The sequence below is a fragment of the Homalodisca vitripennis genome, chromosome 5 (assembly GCF_021130785.1).
Source record: "Homalodisca vitripennis isolate AUS2020 chromosome 5, UT_GWSS_2.1, whole genome shotgun sequence".
NCBI classification, from domain to species: domain Eukaryota; kingdom Metazoa; phylum Arthropoda; class Insecta; order Hemiptera; family Cicadellidae; genus Homalodisca; species Homalodisca vitripennis.
Genome location: NC_060211.1, coordinates 155,833,248 through 155,853,217, shown reverse-complemented (window position 1 = coordinate 155,853,217; position 19,970 = coordinate 155,833,248). Strand labels below are relative to the sequence as shown.

The following is a 19,970-nucleotide window of genomic DNA, read 5'->3' as shown; positions in this document are numbered from 1 at the left end:
TTACCACACAGGATTTTCCAATATGAAAGCTGGAACATAGTTTCAAACGTCAGCCGAGTAGGAAAAATTCATCAGCTTAACAGTAGAGAGACTGGACTTAAAACAAAGGTACATGGGAGTAATGGAGTTCAGCAAAGTGGAACCAGAGGAAAATCACAAAACCAGTGTCAGACGAACTACTCAAAAAAGATCAAGGCAGATATTTAACATCAATTCAGAATAAGATCTGTTAAAAACACTATTATACATGTGCATTAGACACTGAGATGCTGATGTACTTGAATTGAGTCCTCATGTCTAGATAAGTCTAATCGGTTGGTTGGCTATAGATATCTGAAGTTCAAACATAGAGTGTTCTTTGCATTTTTGTTCAGGCAGAGTAATGGAATGTGTTAACTCTTTAAATACTGGGTTTTCTAATAGCCAAGAAAAGTGCACTACTGGATGAATTTCAATTCAACAGGTTTTGTACTATTTGTATTTTTTAAGGAATATGTGATTGAAATTGATTTACAACTATCAATATACTTATATTTTGTATTATGTTTTAAAGATTTATTTATAGCTTAGCTATTAACTTGGTAGATTTAAGAAACAACTAGTTCTTTATTCATAAACATCCTTAGATAAATAATAATTGTCATAAATAATTATTAAACAAATGTGACATAACCAATGTAAATATGAGGTGTGACAATTATAAAATTTAAATGTAGATGCCATAGCCATTAGGCTTATTAGATGGAGTGAGATAAATGCTTGAGTAGAAAGTTGTCATGTCGGAGTGCAGCAATCATAAGAAGCTTAAAATTAGAGCAGCTAATTCATCTCAAATTCCTTGTGAAATTTAGTTCTGTAAGCTTGAGAAGCTTTGTGTGAGATTACATTAAAATTTGCCAAATGATATTGAGCTATACCTTTTAGTTTGAGCACAGGAATGATTATATGTCCTACACCACTAGTGTTCAGGACAGAGTTGCCAAGCTCATCCAGGATTGTGAAGCTGCAAACCACTGAGTCACTGGAAAGGCTTAACCGCAACATCACAGTCACGTCAGCATAAGCTTCCAGCAGGCACCTGAGAACCACCTTGAGTATGAGAAATATTTGTTAGCTGTTGATTCAAATATTGTGTTGAGAAAGACTAATTTTCTTACCTTCTTTAACATCTTTAACCTTCCAAGAGGTTCACATCTGGCTGGTGTATACCTTCCAGTTGAACATACTGTACACTGGATACATACACCAAATGCTTTGATATGTCATATTAATCTGGGCAATCCTGTGGTGGTCCAGGAGCGGCACATCACTAACCACAAATGTTGAGATATAGGGATAAAAGGGTGAATCGATATGTCTATTCTACTAAGGAGGATTACTGTTGGAGTGGGTGGAGATGTCTTAGTGTTAGAGGTTGTTGCTATTCTAAACATGAGGGAGTAACTTCCCCTGCCCGCTTTGATTGGGGGGGGGGGGAGGACTGGAACAGACCTAGTCTCCTTTCTTTGAAGATGATATGACTGACACTTTCCCTCTTCATGAGATCTTGACATGAGGTGGCTCCTACCACGAACCTTACCCATGTTGAAAATCCTATTACTCTGGAAGAAACGACAAAAATCCTCTTTCATAGGATTCTTGTCCTTAGTCAAAGAAAATCAAAAATATAAATTGTAAAGATACAAGACAAAATGGGTTATTAAAGAAAATGAAAGGATATGTGCAAGTACTTAACGTTAATCAATATATGTATCATAATTTTAATTAATTTCTTATGAGCAGGATGGATGGAAATAATAACTTATGAAAGCATCTGCAATTCTGGTTATCTTTTTGTATCTAATAAAGTTTAAGCCTGTTAGGGTTCAACCACTGAAAACTCAATACAAGGGAACCTGGCTACACATTGTAATGACTAAAGAATTTGTAGATCAATCAGTAAAGGTATATAGTTACATAGCCACTTAGCTTAAGAGTTAATGCACAGTTCATCATTGTTTTTCAATCTTTATATGACTAGAACTCATGATGTGCATGTGTTCAATACTCCCACAATCTAGAAAAAATTGTGATGGCTGTGAGAAGATACTGAGTAAGTAAATTTTGTCAATGATATTGAAAAATTATTGATTAATTCAACGCCTAGTTAGCACTACATTTGGTACCCAAACTAAACAATAATAAGAAAACCATTACTTGGTGATAAAATATTCTTGTAATGATTTTAACAATTTGAAAATCCATCACCAACTACCGTAACCAAACACCACTTACTTTATATAATATTGTTACTTTTATTAAATAATATACAGATCAACTCAACATTTCAAAGACAACTGTGATACACTAACCTAGTGATAAGCATATCCTTGTTGGGGACGTAGAATCCGTGCAAACTCTGCTGGAACTGCTGTGGAGGCTGGATGTGTGTGTCATGGCATTCCTGGCCTACACACATGTGCAGCGAGTCGATCTCTGATACTCCGATACTTCGCAATCGCCAGGGCACAACTGGCAAATCTGTTATCCCGTATACACACAAAGTGTAGCCTCCCTGTGAAATAAAAATACTCTTTTGGATTTCATTCCAAAGCTCAATATGTTTTTGTGACATACAATCCTAATTGCAGTTATCATTTATGTCATTTAAATTCCACAATTGCTTGATTAATTATTTAATCATCCTTTCTTATAGTGCACTCATTGAAGCATTATTGGTCCGAATTTTTTTACTGTGAACCGAATTGCATACAATTTTGGAATTAGGTCCATCTTAACCTTAACTTCAAAAGTGAAAATTATTTGAACTCCGCAACTCCGCAAACCACCCTGGGGGTGGTTGCCCCACCCCTTCTCGGGGGTGAATTGTTTTTTTCTTCTAAATAACCTCGGATATCGATAGAAGGCCTAATTTTAAGCAATAAATCATCTATAAAAGTTTTTCGAAAAATCCAATAATTTTCAAGTTATTGGCAATTTAAAATTCGCATTTTTTTCACGTTTTGTATCGGTTTTTTTTTTTGCAAATATCTCCAAAAATATACGTTTTATCGAAAATATTATAATTAACAAAATTGTGTCAGGTAAATAAATAAACAATTTGGTTTTTTATAAAGTATTCTAAGTGCAATATTTGAGCTATATATTAAAGATCAAAGCAGTTTTTTATTGTGTCTGAAATTTAATCGATGTGGTCAATGCCATCTAGCGGCGAGCAGATGCATTTTAGGCATTCTAATAAAAAAGGGTTTTGTAGTGCTTGAAATAAGCTTCAAATGAGCACTATTAAAAGTCTTTTTGCACGTAAAATAAGTGAGTCTGTATTGCAAATAAGAGGAGCATCTATTGTTTTTTTCTTTTAAATCAATGGGTTTCATAAGTGCCATTTCCACCAAAATTAAAACTAATCGTATTCCGCCTAGAACTAACTTTATTATGAAGAGTTTGATAGATTTTATCAGTTTTGGGTGCTTCAGGATACATATTTTTCAAAAAAGTCACGATTAAAAAATAGTTCAATTTTTTTTTTTAAAACCATCTTTTTTTCATAATATCTCCAAAATGACGACATATACGTATAAAAGTGTAAGAATGAAAAATTTAGGTATTTTTCTGACAAACAATTTGGGTTTTTTGTTTTTTATGTCAAACAAAAATTTACGGAGATATGATTGTTTAAAGAGCGCGTGGCAGCGCAATCACAGCCTCTCTTAAGCCCTTTAACCCTTCACCGTTTGAGAAAAATATTTTTTACTATATATTTCAATGAGAGATGTTGTAGCTCTCTTATAATTACCTTTACAATGGTTTTTTATAAATTGTGATAGCATGAAAATTGAAGGAGTTATGGTCCAAAAAACTTATATTTTTTTTTTTCTACTTAGTAACTGAAAATTTCGGAGTGTGAATATCTGGAGCAATGTGAAAGTACGCAGTATAATAGAGACCCAAAACTATTGTAATGTGTACATATATACATAATATGGCTCATATATTTTTGAAACGTAGGCATGAATACATACCAACGTTCTTATATGTATATATAACACATTTAAGTGAATTTAATATAATTTGTAAATAATTTATTCAATAAATGGTAATTTTTACTCTAAATTAAATTATTTTATATATATAATCATATATATTTACTGTTTTAATTTAGGAGTAGTTTTTTAAAGGTAGAAAAGCTTAAAGAATATGATAATCATTTTCGAGAGTGTGGAATAATATTTAAATCCTTTTTTTAAATTTATTTAATTTTTTATCAAGGGGTAGTTTTCAAGGGTTGAAAGGGGGTTAAAAATTTGATAATTATTATAGAGAATATAAAATAATTACTTACTCTATACTTACATCTTTTTATGTCATACCAAAGTATTTTTTTGTGATTACTTCAATTTAGGGGTTGTTTGCAAGGGTTGTAAGATTTTCAAGGGGTTGAAAATGATTTTAATATGAGGTAATTGTGTTAGAAAACACTTTACAATTTCACCACTTACTATTATACATGTTTTTCTAGTGATAAAATGGCTCAATTTTTAATTTTCCCATTAAGGGTTGTTTACACCCCTTAAAAATAATAGGCGGAGTTCAGATCATTTTCACTTTTGAAGTTAAGGGTCAGATGAGCCTAATTCCAAAATTTCATGCAAATCGGTTCACAGTAAAAAAATTCGGAGGTAAGACCGTATTTTTTCGCTTCAATGACTGCACTATTAGGATCATTTGATTATAGATTGTTAAAAAATATATATAATCTATAGATTGTGGCAGTGACATATATAAAAAATTATTTGTAGGGTGCTGATTTTCTGGGTGGTTTATGAAGTATAAATATCCTCCAAAAATAGAGGTTTACGAATCATTTCATTAGACATTTTTTAACTTTGAGACCTCATAAATGTGCTTAAAACAAACTACTAGGTGCAATTTTAATGTATGTCATTCAAAATTGTGGAGGGTACTTGAGCCCCCCTTATATACTCTCATGCAGTGTAGATAACCTAAAAGAACAACAAATCTTTTTTAGATTTTTCACCATAAAATCTTACAATACTGCAGAACTACCTATCTGAACACCTGAAGGATCCAGTTGTTATTTTTCAACGTTTGACACCCATACAAATTATTTCCACATCAATACATTTTGGAGTTTCTGATTTTAAATTTGCTTCCACCCCAAAAGTACTACCATATAACAAGTTTATAAATTACACATCTGGAGTGCTCAATATGTCATGGTGAGTGGACAATTTGGTGAGTAAACACAGCTAGCCATATTATAAAATATTTCACTAGTCAACTCACAATATTTTTAGTGAGATGTGTCACACTGTTCTCTACGAAGCCGAGCGGGACATCTTGTTCGGTGTCATTGTCTATTAACCGCAACAACATTTTCTGCAGAGGACACCAGATGTGAAGACTGCAAGGCACTTTCTGTACAGAAGTACCTATTATTATAGATTATACATTAATACAGCAACATGTACTTATAAACACGCAATGACTAAATGGTGCAAAAGAGATTTTACACTGAACTGTTATGAATGCCCTCTAACCTTGACATAGCACTGGGCATATATTCCAGAAGCAATTTTATCTCCCAGCGACATCCACTCCTATGTTGGCAAACCCATTCACTACCTCATAATAACATTGGACGCATTTTAATTTGAATTTTTCCACTGATAGCTTCCTAAGACATTTCACTCTTTTTTCCAACTCAGAATAATATTAAAATATTTATTCATATTTTCTTTTCAAGAGTTATTCTTAAGAGACTACTGTACTGGTGGCCATATTAATTTTACTGCCATAAAAATAATGTTAAATCTGAAACAATTTTACGTCCTTGTTTTCTATCTTAGTTTGTTATAAGATGTGTTTTATTTTAAAGATTCACTTAGTAAAAATCCAACTGCATTTTAGATTTTTCATATTTTTTTATTGACTATCACAAAAATATCCCAAACTGTTTCATACTTCAACACATAATAATTCAAAAGTACACACTTTACAATATAAACTCAAAAATATTTGGTTGTGTAATAATGACAAAAACAACTAACGAGTCTTCACCAGTATCCGCTTAAAAGTGTTTTAAGTTTAACATAGTTAAGGTTAAAACTAAAGTTTGTTCGCTACACTTGACTCTTCAGTATAATCATTGAATACTCAATACAATTATTCAATTAACATTTATTTTGAAAGTTAATAATATGCTATAATATTTTTACATTAAACTGTTAGCCTTACAAAAAATATGTTAAAATTATTATTATCACGGTCTGGAAATGGATTAGCAGAAATGCTGTAATTGGTTTCCACTGTGATTCCGATGTTAAAGACCAGAAGAGGGGATTTTGTAATATGGATGATTTAAAGATTCTGATGCAGCCATTTACATATATAATGAGGATTACTTAGAATTAATTAATTAAAACGAATTTGAAAGACAAAATATATGTTATACCATTCATTTGCTAGGAGTTTGGTGAAATTGCTATTTTTATACAATTTGTATAATTATTTATATTTAATACTTGCAATTAAACTTACGAAAAAAACATCATATACTGTTGACTCTCGATAACTCGAACCTCAATAAGTCGAATTCTTTGATAACTCGAATTTTTTTCCGTTCCCTTGAGAAAACCTGCCTAAGTCGAAAAAAAACCATGCGTAACTCGAATTAATTTTGCACCCGAATTTTACCTCAATAACTCGAAGTGATGGAAAAATTACCTCTATAACTCGAAGTTCAGTAGATAAGTCGAAGTCTTTAAATACATTACCTCTACAACTCGAAATGTTGTATTGTATGTACGTATGAATTGTAGGCATACATTGCAGTGTGAGAGTAAGTACAAATGCTGTATGTAGTTACAGTACATACATTAGTTTTGTAAAGGATGTAGGGAATAAAAAACATAGTTTATTTGTACCTCTATAACTCGAATTTTATTTTTTTTACCTCTGTAAGTCGAATTACCTCTATAAGTCGAATTTAATGAAATATTACCTTTATAACTCGAACTATTCTTAAGTCGAACTATACGTAACTCGAAGAAAATAGCCGTTCCCTTGAAATTTGAGTTATCGAGAATCGACTGTATATTATTTTCTTGTAATATTATTACTGTAAGCCATGAATTGAAATGCAAAAGAGATTAACAAAAGTTGAATATTAAATGTGTAACATGGCAACCTGACCTCAGCTGAATGCAGATTCATGACGCATCGTACTAAGACCACCCACTTGTCCGACACTTCAACTTCTCCGACATAATCCTGAAAGACAAGCCTGAAGTCATCCTCAAACCTGAATGGGTACAATCTCTTCAAGTGTGGCACTTTGGTCATCATCTTCCTGTAACCAACAGTCTTAGCACAGTTTTTACCCTGTCAACATTCTTAATTTATTCACTCTGGTTAGTATCCCTGAACTGATATAACTTATAAACAATGGTTTAAAAAATTACCTTTTGTTATACCTTACCTGTTAATCAAAAATTACTTTTTAATCAATAATCACTATGTGACTATGGCACAACACAGCGTAGAAACCTGGTTGTAGTTTTTACTGAGGTTATCCGGAAAGTAGGATTTATAAAGATTGATCACCCGCCGTCCACTCCAGACTTGCTGCCAAGCGACTTCCACTTGTTTCGCAACCAACAGGAGTTACTTGCCGGTAAAAGCTTCAACACTAAAGATCAGTTAAAAGAAGCAGTTAAAGATTGGTAATCCTCACTTCTACGACATCAGCAATCAAAAGCTCATAGAACGTTATAACAAATGTTTAAATAAAAATGAAAACTACGTTACAAAATAAAGAAAGATGTGAGGAATAAAATAAACAAGTTTTGTTGAAAAATATGTTTTTTTTTTATAAATTGAACCTTACTTTCCGGATGACCCTTATACAACAAACTGGAACTAAAGACAGAATCTTAATTATGAATCAGTTGATATGACATGATTTTGAGTTTTCCCCTAAAAGAACAATGTTAAACTCAAACATGTTACGTCCTTACATTGAATTATGGCAAATAAATACGCATCATTTTGAAGATATAATTAGTACTCAAATAAAGACTATAGTTTTACTTGTAAAGCATATACTTTTTTTAATATTCAAACAATGAAACACAAACAAGCTTTAAGATTTTTTATGAATAAGCAGCGACAACATTGAAAAACTAAAAAGCTTTTGGATGCTTATTAATCACATCTCTAAATTGATACATCACGTTATGACTAAAAGTAAGGTCATAAAACTGTTTGAAGTTGAACATTGTACTTATAAGGCTAAAATCAAGATGTACTGCCGGCTCATAACATATTCTTATTGTACATGGTAATTGGCAATGAATATAAAGTTAACAACAGAATTGTGTTTACCTTTACTAGCTTAGACTATTCATAACTGATAGGCTAGACAGCATCTTGAAAAAGTAATACTGAAATTGAACAACTACAACGATTTACCCAACTTTGCTGGCCAGCTGAGTAAGTTTGCACTTCTTTATTCAAGAGTTTAAAACCAGAATAGAAGTCAAAACTGCATAAGCATTAATTATTTATAATTCAAAATCGATGATTAAACTAGTAAATGTATAACTTATTTACATCAAAACGCATAAACCGATATTTAAAACTTTTATTTTTTTGAGGCCTTTTGATAGCACTTTTGTGATGTATCTGACAACAATAGCCTTGCTATCGAAAGGCCTCACAAAAATAAAAGTTTTAAATATTAGTTTATGTGTTTTGATGCAAATAAGTTAGCAAGTAACCAATACAAGCTACATCTTCAACATAGTAAATATATGTTGATTTCTCTATTATGCAATAAAGCACAAACATGTGGCTCGACTTTTAATTGTCAATATTTTATCATGAAGTGTGGTTATATTTTCAAATGCCTTTTGTATAATTACTAAACCTTTAAGTCTACACCTTTTACACGAACTTATATTATGTTTGAATGGATATAACTAACAGTTTATTGTCATCAAAAACTGAAAACAGATTATTAAGGATGAAAATTTAAGGTGGAACACTAACCAAGGATGGATCTAACTCTTAAATGTTTTTTGAAGAAAAGGATCATAAATTTCATTATTTGATTATGTTATGTTTTTTTATTATTTACTAATTTAATACAAATCAGTAAACATATATATATATATATACCTAGAATTATTTTCAAAAGACCACCAAATCTGAAAAATCTATTAGTTCATCCAAAATACATTAAAGATAAAGACAACAGTCAAAATTTCAAACACAAATGCCATCCATGCAATAAACCACGCTGTGGAATATGCAATATGATGCAATCTACAAACTGTTACAAAAGTTGCGTTACGCACAAAAAATATTCTATTGCAGAAGATATCACATGTAACAGTGAAAATGTAGTCTATAAATTATCCTGTCAACATTGCCCTAAAGACTACATTGGAGAAACATCTACGTCACTTAGGCTGAGGATGAACAATCATCGTGCCGATGTTCGACATCAAAATTTACTTAGACCCGTATCTGCACACGCTGTCCAACACAACAAAACCTTTGAAAATTGTTTCTCTCTAATTGGCATCAAGAAGTTTCAAAATTATGACAATAAAGAATACACAAAATTATTACTAAGAAGATATGAACAAGCAAATATAATGGCTCTTCAATCAAAATCACCAGTTGGATTAAATTTGAGACACAGCTAATTTAAATTTATTATTCAAACTTTTTATCTATCTCTGTGTTTAGGAAAGGTTACATGTTTAATTTTCTTCTTTGATACCATATGTTTTGTTTTGTTGTTTCCAATGTTTTTATAACCTTCATTTTTATATTTGTTTATATTTTATTATATACATGCTTTTGATAATGTTACTGAAAAGTAACGAAATATTAAGCTTTTCAAGTTGAAGAAACATGTTTTGTTTTCTTTTATACCTATATATATATATATATACCTATATATATATATATATATATATATATATATATATATATATATATATATATATATATATATATATATATATATAGAAATATTTCATACACAGCCTAATGTGAAATATCACCTAATACCTAGATGAGGTTACTATACCTAGAGCCAGCTTTGGAATTAGCCAAACTTACTTGAGTATGATGATGGCTAGGTTGTGGTCACCGAGAAACAAGCTTTTCTCTTTGCATTGAAGCAGTGTTCTCAACTGCTCCCTCTTACTGACTGCCTTCGTCTTACCCTTGGCCTCCCTACAGTCAGACACGGTTTCTACATTGTGTGTGGTAAATCAGTTACAATAGAAATACACAACCTCTAAAAAGTTTTCAAATGCACCAAGGATTTTGGCAGTGTTATATATTGCAAAATAAAATATACTATTCACTATATCATATCACAATGACAAACCATATCAATAACAAGTTCTTGAGTTACCCTATATCTGGACTGATGGATGCAATTGAATCTAACACTATAGACAGTTAAGAAAATCTAACTAGTTTATGAAATGTTCAGACAAAATTTGTTTAAGATTTTCGCTAATATTCTATCTGTATTCTACCTAATTTATCAACTTTATCACATTTACAGCTTTAGGTAGCTCTAACAAAGAATTCAATTTTAATACATTCTTTTGAGGCAATGTTAATATCAAATTCAGTTTTGTGCTAAAAAATATATTCACCCCTTAGATGGTAAAAAAGCATACCTAGTGGATAAGATGAAGAAAAAATCATTGTTAGTAAAATGATGTTAGTACTAGTGTAGCACAAGCATATTCATGTGGTTTAAAAAAACATTAAAAATGGTCTTCGGAATAGAAGTTCTTCCACTTCCATCACAAATGACAACATTGATTGTGTTCAAGAAACTGTGCTAATGGACCAGTGGCGTAACACACACTACAGTATGGACTACCATGGAATAAATCTGAATACATCTAAATTTGTATTAATTAGATAGGCTTAATTCAAGGTAAATTTAATTTCTGCATATCAGACAAGTTGGATTGACTTTATATGAATATTTTGGTTATTTTTAGCAACTTAAGAGGTTTTATCCCCCTCATTCTCCCCTACTTACTCCAGTGGTAATAATAACACAACCTCTATATCAGGATAACTGGATAACATTATCCACATTTCATCATTTTAATTCTTTTTGCCTTTTGAAAACAGTTAAATTTAAATATACAAAATCTAAGAATACATAACGATATGTTACTTTTGTTTTCCAGTTTTCCCTGTTTTAGCAGATTTCACAGATCCTTTTTTAAGACTTTCTTTCGTAGGTTTCCCCGTCTTGTCAGATTTAGGAGACTTTTTGCCCTTTGTGTCACCAGCTTGTGCCAGCCTTTCCTTCAGTTCTTCTTCCAGGAGGATTTCTTTCTGTCGTTTGGACCATCGGCGCTGCTGGACATAGTCGTAATATTCGCACCTCACTTTCAATAGAGTTTGCTCTCCAAACTAAAATGGAACATTTCAACAACTTAAGTAGGAAAAGAAAGTTTTAGAATCTCAAAAGGAAGATTATTATAAACAAATGAAATACAAATAAAAACTGGTGGGTGTCGAAAGTGCTAAAAACATTATTTTAAATGTACTCACCACAGGATTCAAAAACAGCATCTGAAATGTCACCAAAACTTGGTACATCTCACCAGGAAATTGTGTCCATTCAGCAAGCATTTCTGTCAGGCTCTCTTCAAATGCCTTAACATAATGACAATATTGCTTTGATTTTGATTTTTATAACTATCATTATTATAAATGTAACGTAATTACTTAATTCAATTAAATAACTTCCTGGCCAATAATTTTTTTTTATTCTGTATTTATCTAAATGTCACTCATGGCTTCTTAACTATGTATTACTCAACTTGAGTTCTGAGATGGCCTTAGGTATGAATATCTATCTTCCAATATTGTTCTCCACTGGATATTTCAATTTCCTCAAACAACTTGTCATACATACTCTTATTAAGAGGTTGTTGGTCTGAAAGTATAAAAACCTTGATTCGACTTCTACCTAAATTTCTGATTTGTGTCTCTAGTTAATACATTCAATGCAGCAGATATACATGTGCTCTTTGCACCTTGATAATTGATTCACACCACAATGAAGTATTTTAAGAAATACAGACCAGTGATTCTCATAAGTGCACACCAGATCTCAAAAATTCCTAACGTTAAGTGTAGGAATCGAAGCCGCAACTCCCGCGTCTGAGAGTATGCCTTAGGCCTTAGACCACACAGCCAACCTGACTTGATGTCTTGGGTGTGCAGACGATTGGAGAACTGATGAGTCCTAACTTATTAACTTCTTGTACTTCACCTGCAACAACTCAGTGTGTGCCATCAACCACTGCGGCCAGACCAGCTGTTCTCTCAGTTGAGGAGGATGTAAACATGCCATGAGTTGACTGTAAGCACTTCCGTGTTCAGCTCCTCCCTCGACAGCTCTCAACAATTGTTCGAATGCGGAACTGATCTTTTCTACAACCAACAGTTTATATTATTTGACTTCAAAGTATGTATTTATTGCATGATGCAAAGAATCTTTTTACTGATAAAATCATTGTTCCACACTACAGTAAAATCTCTATACAGATTTTTATAAAAGTTAAAAATTAAAGTTAAAGATGGTCTTATTTCTACCGTGTTAAGTAACCTTCTCTACCACAACCTAAGGATGAAGGGCAAAACTGTAACTGTCAAGAACATAGCCAGGAAAAAATGTGGGGGGGGGACAAGACAACTGATGTTTTCCCAAAGTTTACAGAAAGTAAGGCCCCACTTTATTCCTTAAAAAGTTCTTGACCCATATCTGTGTTGAGAGCAATCTTTCAGCAGTACATGTCAGGAATACTGAATATTTAAATAATAAAAATCGTTTACTAAAAAAGTAATTAATTGAAACAAATGTATATGTGTGTATACAGTTCATACATATACATGTCATGAATACAATCATCATAGAAGTTTGCCTCCTGATTTAACAGTGACTACAACACAATCGTTCCGGCAATATTGTCATCACTAACCTCCAAGATGTTTCTTTACACACATGGTAGTCACTGGGCACTAGATTCGGACTGCACCCAAAAGTAGCAGCAGGGTCTAATACTTACCCAAACATTAATTACAGAAGCGAGTGTACAGGAGGATGATCAAATTGTTCCTAGACAACAATCACCCAGATCAGATGATATGATGATGATATCTTCAGATGTTATGATAAGATCTGAAGTTTGTTTTGGCACTTTTGGATGGTGCAATGTGCAATTGTGCAAAACTTCGTCATGCATTAAAATTATCCCTTTTTTCAATAATTTAAACATTTCATAAAATAAAAATGTCACAGAAAACACTTTTTTTACTTTGAGAAAGCACCTCTGATTATGAAGAAAGCGTGAAACATCTGTTAATTTTCACTTTTTATTCATTTTTTGCACCAAATCATAAGTGATCAGCACTGAAGGCACTCCATCTCTCATTATGAATATTCTTTTTGCCACCTTTTAAAGCTTTTAAAGCAAATTAGATGCCTCGCAGGCCTTAACTACCGTGACAGCTGCCGAGAACACTTCAAAAATTTAAAAATATTGACAGTCGTATCACTCTACATAAGAGAAGTAATCTTCCACACTGTAAAAACATCACAGCCAAGACACTCTGATCTGCACCAGCACAACACTAGACATGCCTCGGACTTCGCATTGCCCCGACACCATCTGAGCCTATACAAGAAGAAACCATCCTATAAAGGAGCCGCCTACTTCAACCACCTTCCAGAGCACTTAAAGAACCAACCACCTCACCGCTTCAAGAAACAGCTGACTCTATGGCTCCAAGAGAGACCTTTTTACACAGAAGAAGAATTTACAAACAGCTAAAAATTGTTACCTTATATAACTGACGCTATGTACTGTTCTCAAAGAACATGTCAATAAAGTATATTGTCTATATTGTCTATTGTCTATTGTCTCTTATCCATTTACATACCATTCCATCACTCATGAAGTTTAGTTTGCATACTTCACCATTCTGAAAGCGAATTTCAACACTGCTTTCAGGAATTAGCATTAATAAACAGATAACGCATGTATTTCACAGAAGACTACATTCTCAATGTGTGAAAGTATTTTAAATACAAACACCCATATATGAACACAATCGATTTTTGCTAAAATGGCATCTGTAGCTTGACAACAGATGTAGGTAGACAATGTGAAAGCGCAGTACACCGACCACAGCGATACAGCAGCATAATTTCAAACCGATACTTACATAAAAATTTTGTACATATTGTGCTTGTACAATAGTAAAATTCAACTTACCTCCATAAAATTGAAAGGATTCAGAATAGGGACTGAGCATTTGTTGAATGTACATTTTTGATCCCAGTGTGAACATAGTGTTGGAGAATATTTGTAAACAGAAGTGCACTGGGAACTGATACCAAACTCTGAACACATGCAGTCTAAAACATTGCAACACACTCAAAACAAATTTAGATACCAATTCATACAGTTAAGAAAATTTAACTACAGTATTCCTTTAAAATTGTTTTGTTTAAACTAATACTAACAAAATATTGTTTTAAAATTCACAAAAGCTATTTCAAATGTTTTATTGGCTGTAATATGAAACATAAGATTTTTGAGAGTTCAATGCTGTTATAAATTTTCATCATAAGACTACGTTTTAACACCTTCAGATGACACGAAGGCTGACATACATGTCCAAATCGCTCTAGATTGATGAATTCATAGGTAAATGGATTTTAACTAGCTACAGTACCAATATGGCCAAGAATCTCTCTGGTTTAGAGTAATAGAAACATAGGTCTCCTTGGTTGACAATGATTATTGGACTATTAGCTAAATATCACCAGAAAACAGTAAATCTCGGATAATAATGAGGTCACACCTCATTCATCCATTACACTTATCTTTCATTTAACATAATACAAAATACATGTTGGTATGGTAAGAAATATTTTTAAATTTCACAACTTTATAGCTCAAAAATTTAACCAATTAATTTACCAACTTTAATTTTTTCCATAATTACTTACTTGTATTATATTCAGTGAAAAAACTATATTATTATTAATTCTTTATATTAGTTATTTTATTTTGTAAGATTTACAATCTTGCATCAATCTTGACTTTTGTTATGTAATTTAGAAACAGAATGATTTGTGACTGGGAGAGGTATTTTGAATATTTTTTTGTTTTTATGTTTTCTGGACATTGGACCATTCTAGCCTCAGCATACAACTGAATAAGTTTATCTATGTGCTCCCCCTCCACTGTAATGGTTTCTGATAGTTAAAAATAATTCCCAGATGAGAACTTAGCTGTGGTATAAAGAAGCTGCTTAAAAAGATGATCAACCCTTGACCTGTAAACATGTTAAGTTTCAATCACCTGAGAGATAACTATTGTGGTTCTAAAGTGGCCAAAATTATAACATTTTTAACCTTGATCTACTGCATATAAGACATGAGATAGCTCACCCAGGAGAGAGTGCGAGTGTGTAACCCGCAGTAGCCGAAGTGGTCAGCATGAACACAAGTGGTGCCACTGTTGGACTGTACCACTCAAACTTCCCTGTATATATGTGGGCATATGTGGGTCCATCCGGGTTGAAGGCACTCAAGCATATGTAAATTTGTTTGCAGAACATAGAGTCCACCACTGACACAGTTGTTAAGGTTTAGATGTGAGTAGCTTGAATTAAACCTCTACTTAAAAGTAGATCAGTGTCTTCTCGAGTTATGGGTCAGGTCTACGGGACATGGTCACCTGAGGAAGCATCTTCACAGAGTCAGCACTCTCTGGGAGGATTCGCTCTGTAGAACGTGTGATGAGCAGGAAACTGCTGAATACCTGTTCTTTCACTTTGCTGTCTTGCAATAGCAAGGGAGTGCTTTGCCATCTTTGGTAGTCTGGACAAGAGTGGTAAATTTCCCCAGGAGGACCTGATCGGTTGTTTTAGGTGGTTAGTAGAACTGCTCAAACTGTAAACCAATAGCAATAGGCCACCCCTTAGAAGAAGAGAAGCTTGAATTATATGACTAAATTAATTTTTATAGAAAAGTCTTGGAACATTTCAGTTCAAAAGTTAATATATGTTGTTTTTGAAGATTAAGTTAGGAACTAGAATCCTTGTCTAACGGTTACCCTAGATATGAAAAACGATCACCCAGTGATTAACAATCATAAAACGACTATACATGTTGTTGTTTAGTGTCAATTACCTTACTGGTAGCCTTTATATCCTTCACATAAGGCTCTGTGAACACACTTATTCTAAGAAACTTCATATCTTATTATACTTAATGTAACAGCTTTGAGCAATAAAAAATTAAAGCAAGCTCCACATTGTTAAATTACATTAAACTAAATATTTACGACAGTAAAAAATTATATCCCCCTAATTAGTTAACAAATGTGATATGTATGAACTTAACTTGTAACCTCTGAACTGTTTGTCATGTCACTTCAGGATTGGCTCAAATAATTGTTTGTTAGCATGTAAAAGTTCTATGCCTGACCTGGGATTTGAACCTAAATCCTTGGGTGATTTGCTGAAACACTAACTGCTCAGCTATCAGAGACTGGAAATAGTCAAGAGATAAAGATGTTTAAAGAAACTTAAACAAATGTTTCATCAATTTTCATTTTTTAAGTATTTATAAACATTTATTTATCTCTGAAAAAATAAGCTAGTACATTGCATTGTTTTCATTTATATTGTTGTAAAGGATACATAAGTAGAAAAAAGAAGGAGTATTCAAATTCAGAGGCCATTCAACAAAGGAAATACGTTTATCCTTTGCTCCTTTTCCTTTGGCACCTTTGGTTTTCTCAGTTTCTGGACTTTTTGGAGTGACTACTGCAGCTGACTTCTCGGATTTATCTGCTTTAGGACTTTTGCTCTTGGATTTTCCCTTTGCATCTCCTTTTCCACCCATTCCCTTTAAAGTGTTTCTGACTTTCCTCAAAACGTCTTCAGCACAATGGGTCTTCTGAGTTAGTTCAGAAAGGGACCAAGCCCTTAAGCTGTACTTAAAGTATGATGGTTTATAATACACTTCTAGAACTCTGAAATTTACAAAAAAAGCTTTATGACAATGGAGTTGCCAAACCAAACATTGGACTAACATAATTTTGAATGCTATTTGTAATCTAAAAGATTGTAAACAAAAAATTATGTGCAACGAAATTTAAAATGGAACGAATGCCTATGCTTGTGTTCAAAATCAAAGCAAACTTCGTATTATTAATTAGGTGTAGCTGTTTTAAATCTGTTTTTACATAATCTTGAAATCATAGAATATATGGCAAAACTTTAAATACGACAAATGTTTACTTTTATAGATTTTTAATTTTATGTACAATATGTTAGGCTTAAGTTGCTATTTGAAAATTCAAACTTAAAAGGTGTTTTAACTTTTTTTCCTAATGTTAAAATGGTTTTACTTAGAAAAAGGAAAGAATAGTGTCTTGCATCATAATTTTTAGAAAGAGAGTGTGATTGTGAATTCTAGATAACACTTGTGTGTGGAGAAAATTAAATAGGGGTATTTGGGATTATTAATGTAACTCAAATACATTACAGATATTTCACCAATTTAAAAGTTAAATCTAATAGTTACTATTGTTTTCTTGATGCATTGAAAACTTTGTTAGGAAAGAACAAACAATGCTTGTATTAAGATCTTTGAAATTTTCCTTAAACAAGCACCAAAATATATTTCTATAATACAGTAAGACCAATAGGAAATATGAATCAATCTGTCCTGAAAAAGGAAAACTTTACATTAATAAAAAAAGCAGAATACACACCTTGTAACAGAAATGAACATCTCAAAGTCCAACCAATATTCTTCTCTTATCTCATCTGGTTTGTCATCCTAAAATAAAATTTTAAAAATTCAATCTAAACTGGTTAACACAAAATAAAACACAAACCGTTTTAAGTTATATTTTCTTTTAGTTTTTACAGGGTACTGAACTATAAATGCTCTAATGTTAGTGTCCATTGTTGTATTGGAACAATATATTACTTGGTATCTTGTGGCTGTAGAAGTGGAAAAGGAGGAAATTATCTGTCATTAGATTTCCCATCAATAAAGAACATAAGTACTTTACCTTTAATCTGATTCAAGAATATTCATGTTAAAAATCATTCTCTGTAGTGCTTTTCCTTTGTATTTATTGACATTTACTTGTTGCTTCTGTCCCTTGGAGAAGTAAATTTTGCTCTGTGATCTGTGGTAGATTTTCAGCAAACTAAGATCAACACAAATATGATTTTGTAAAAACTAGTACTGAGTAGTATAGTGGGGAATTGAACTTTGATAAATGGTTCAAGATCAAATGTTCAGGAAGCCAAGAATGAGAAATACTACTTTGATTTTGAAAATAATAGTACTGAGGAGTACAGTGATCCTTTATTTTTAAAACCACACATAACCAAAATCGACTGATTTTTAATATTAGAATTGGTTCCAGTCTAAAGAAACTTCACAGAAACTCACTGCAGATTAAAGCAAAGATGTATTACTCACTTCAGCTGGTGAAGGTAATTCAGAAAGTCTTAGTGGGTTGTAAACTTGCACATTTCTGAATGGCATTGATGTAATATCTGTAACATAAAGTTTACACAAAAGAACTTATTATATTGTAGTACTATTACAGTTACAAATAAAATGTTTTTCATATAATATACAATGTAAAAATAATTTCTTTGTTAATTTTACTTTAATTCTTTATGTATCTTTTTTAATAATAGAAATAAAATAACGCTTTTATATTGGCCATGTGATTAATTCTTGATCAGTTGAAAATATTAGCTTCCCTTAAGTGATTAGTACTGGCTAAATACATAGAATGTTTGTACTTCATGGTAATGAAGATTTTCAACTAAATAGAGTTTGGATGATAAAATGATATGTAAATAGAATATTCTCAAATTTCAAACCACTGAAATGCCATCCAGTAGAATATCAGATAGTCTTTATCTATATAAACGTTATGCTACATAAAGGAACAGATTTATCGACCATATTAACCCTTTGAGTAGTACGGGAAACTGCTTCTAAATAGTAATGACGTTCCAGACCTTCAAATGAAAAACAAGCCAAAAGGAGTAGTGACGTTCCAGAACGTCATTTATTGTTTGTTACGAAATTGATTGTTTTGTTTTGTTTTTGTTTTATTTGCATCCATTTAGAACCATATAGTTATTTAAAACCAATTTTAAACCAAACCATAGTTGGTAGTGTAATTTTTGAGGTAGAATAATCGGCAAATAAGACATTATTATCAACCATCTTATTTCTCGAGCGGACAGGCCGCACACGCCATCTATTAGAAACAACAACTACTCCTGAAGGTCAAGCAAGGAAAGCTCAAAAGCGGTGTTATGTATGCTACAACACAACCACCCGTGAAAAGAAGAGAAAGGATACCACATTTCACTGCCCAGACTGCAATGTAGCATTGTGTATTTACCCTTGTTTTGAGGAATTTCACACACACAAAAATTTGTAAATCACAAAAAAATTTAAACATTCCAACTTTTATACATTTTTATTTGTAATCAATTTAAAAAAAATATGTTTAATGTGTTTTTTGTTTTTTACTCCTGGGTTGTATTTTCATGTTTTAGCTGTTACTCCTGTGGAAGAGAACCTAGTGACGTTCCAAGACGTCATTACTCCTCAAAGGGTTAACTAGAAGAAAATGTACAATTATACACCCAGCTAACCTGAGATTAATCCGTTGTTGAAAGCCCATTCCTTCCACCGATATTCCTTCCACTGAGGGCTTGGACGCTCGCTGTTGTATCGCACATTGCTCACCAGTACCATGCTCTCTACACTGGAAATACTCATAGCTGGACTCTGTTGCACACACAACCAAAACTTCACA

General features: G+C 32.3%; 1 protein-coding gene across 1 annotated transcript in view; it reads right to left on the bottom strand.

Moving 5' to 3' along the window:
- LOC124363950 overlaps window positions 1-19,970 on the bottom strand; it is a 39,086-nt gene that overhangs the window by 7,616 nt on the left and 11,500 nt on the right. Inside the window, exons 6-19 of the mRNA XM_046819221.1 lie at window positions 19,807-19,942; window positions 18,605-18,681; window positions 17,880-17,947; window positions 16,801-17,135; window positions 15,545-15,725; window positions 14,361-14,503; window positions 12,356-12,516; window positions 11,629-11,733; window positions 11,246-11,487; window positions 10,156-10,272; window positions 7,216-7,372; window positions 5,308-5,439; window positions 2,352-2,554; window positions 918-1,078 (exon numbers count right to left, since the gene is read on the bottom strand). Coding sequence (XP_046675177.1) covers window positions 918-1,078; window positions 2,352-2,554; window positions 5,308-5,439; window positions 7,216-7,372; window positions 10,156-10,272; window positions 11,246-11,487; window positions 11,629-11,733; window positions 12,356-12,516; window positions 14,361-14,503; window positions 15,545-15,725; window positions 16,801-17,135; window positions 17,880-17,947; window positions 18,605-18,681; window positions 19,807-19,942 — 2,218 coding nt within the window. The remainder of the gene's footprint in view (window positions 1-917; window positions 1,079-2,351; window positions 2,555-5,307; window positions 5,440-7,215; window positions 7,373-10,155; window positions 10,273-11,245; window positions 11,488-11,628; window positions 11,734-12,355; window positions 12,517-14,360; window positions 14,504-15,544; window positions 15,726-16,800; window positions 17,136-17,879; window positions 17,948-18,604; window positions 18,682-19,806; window positions 19,943-19,970) is intronic.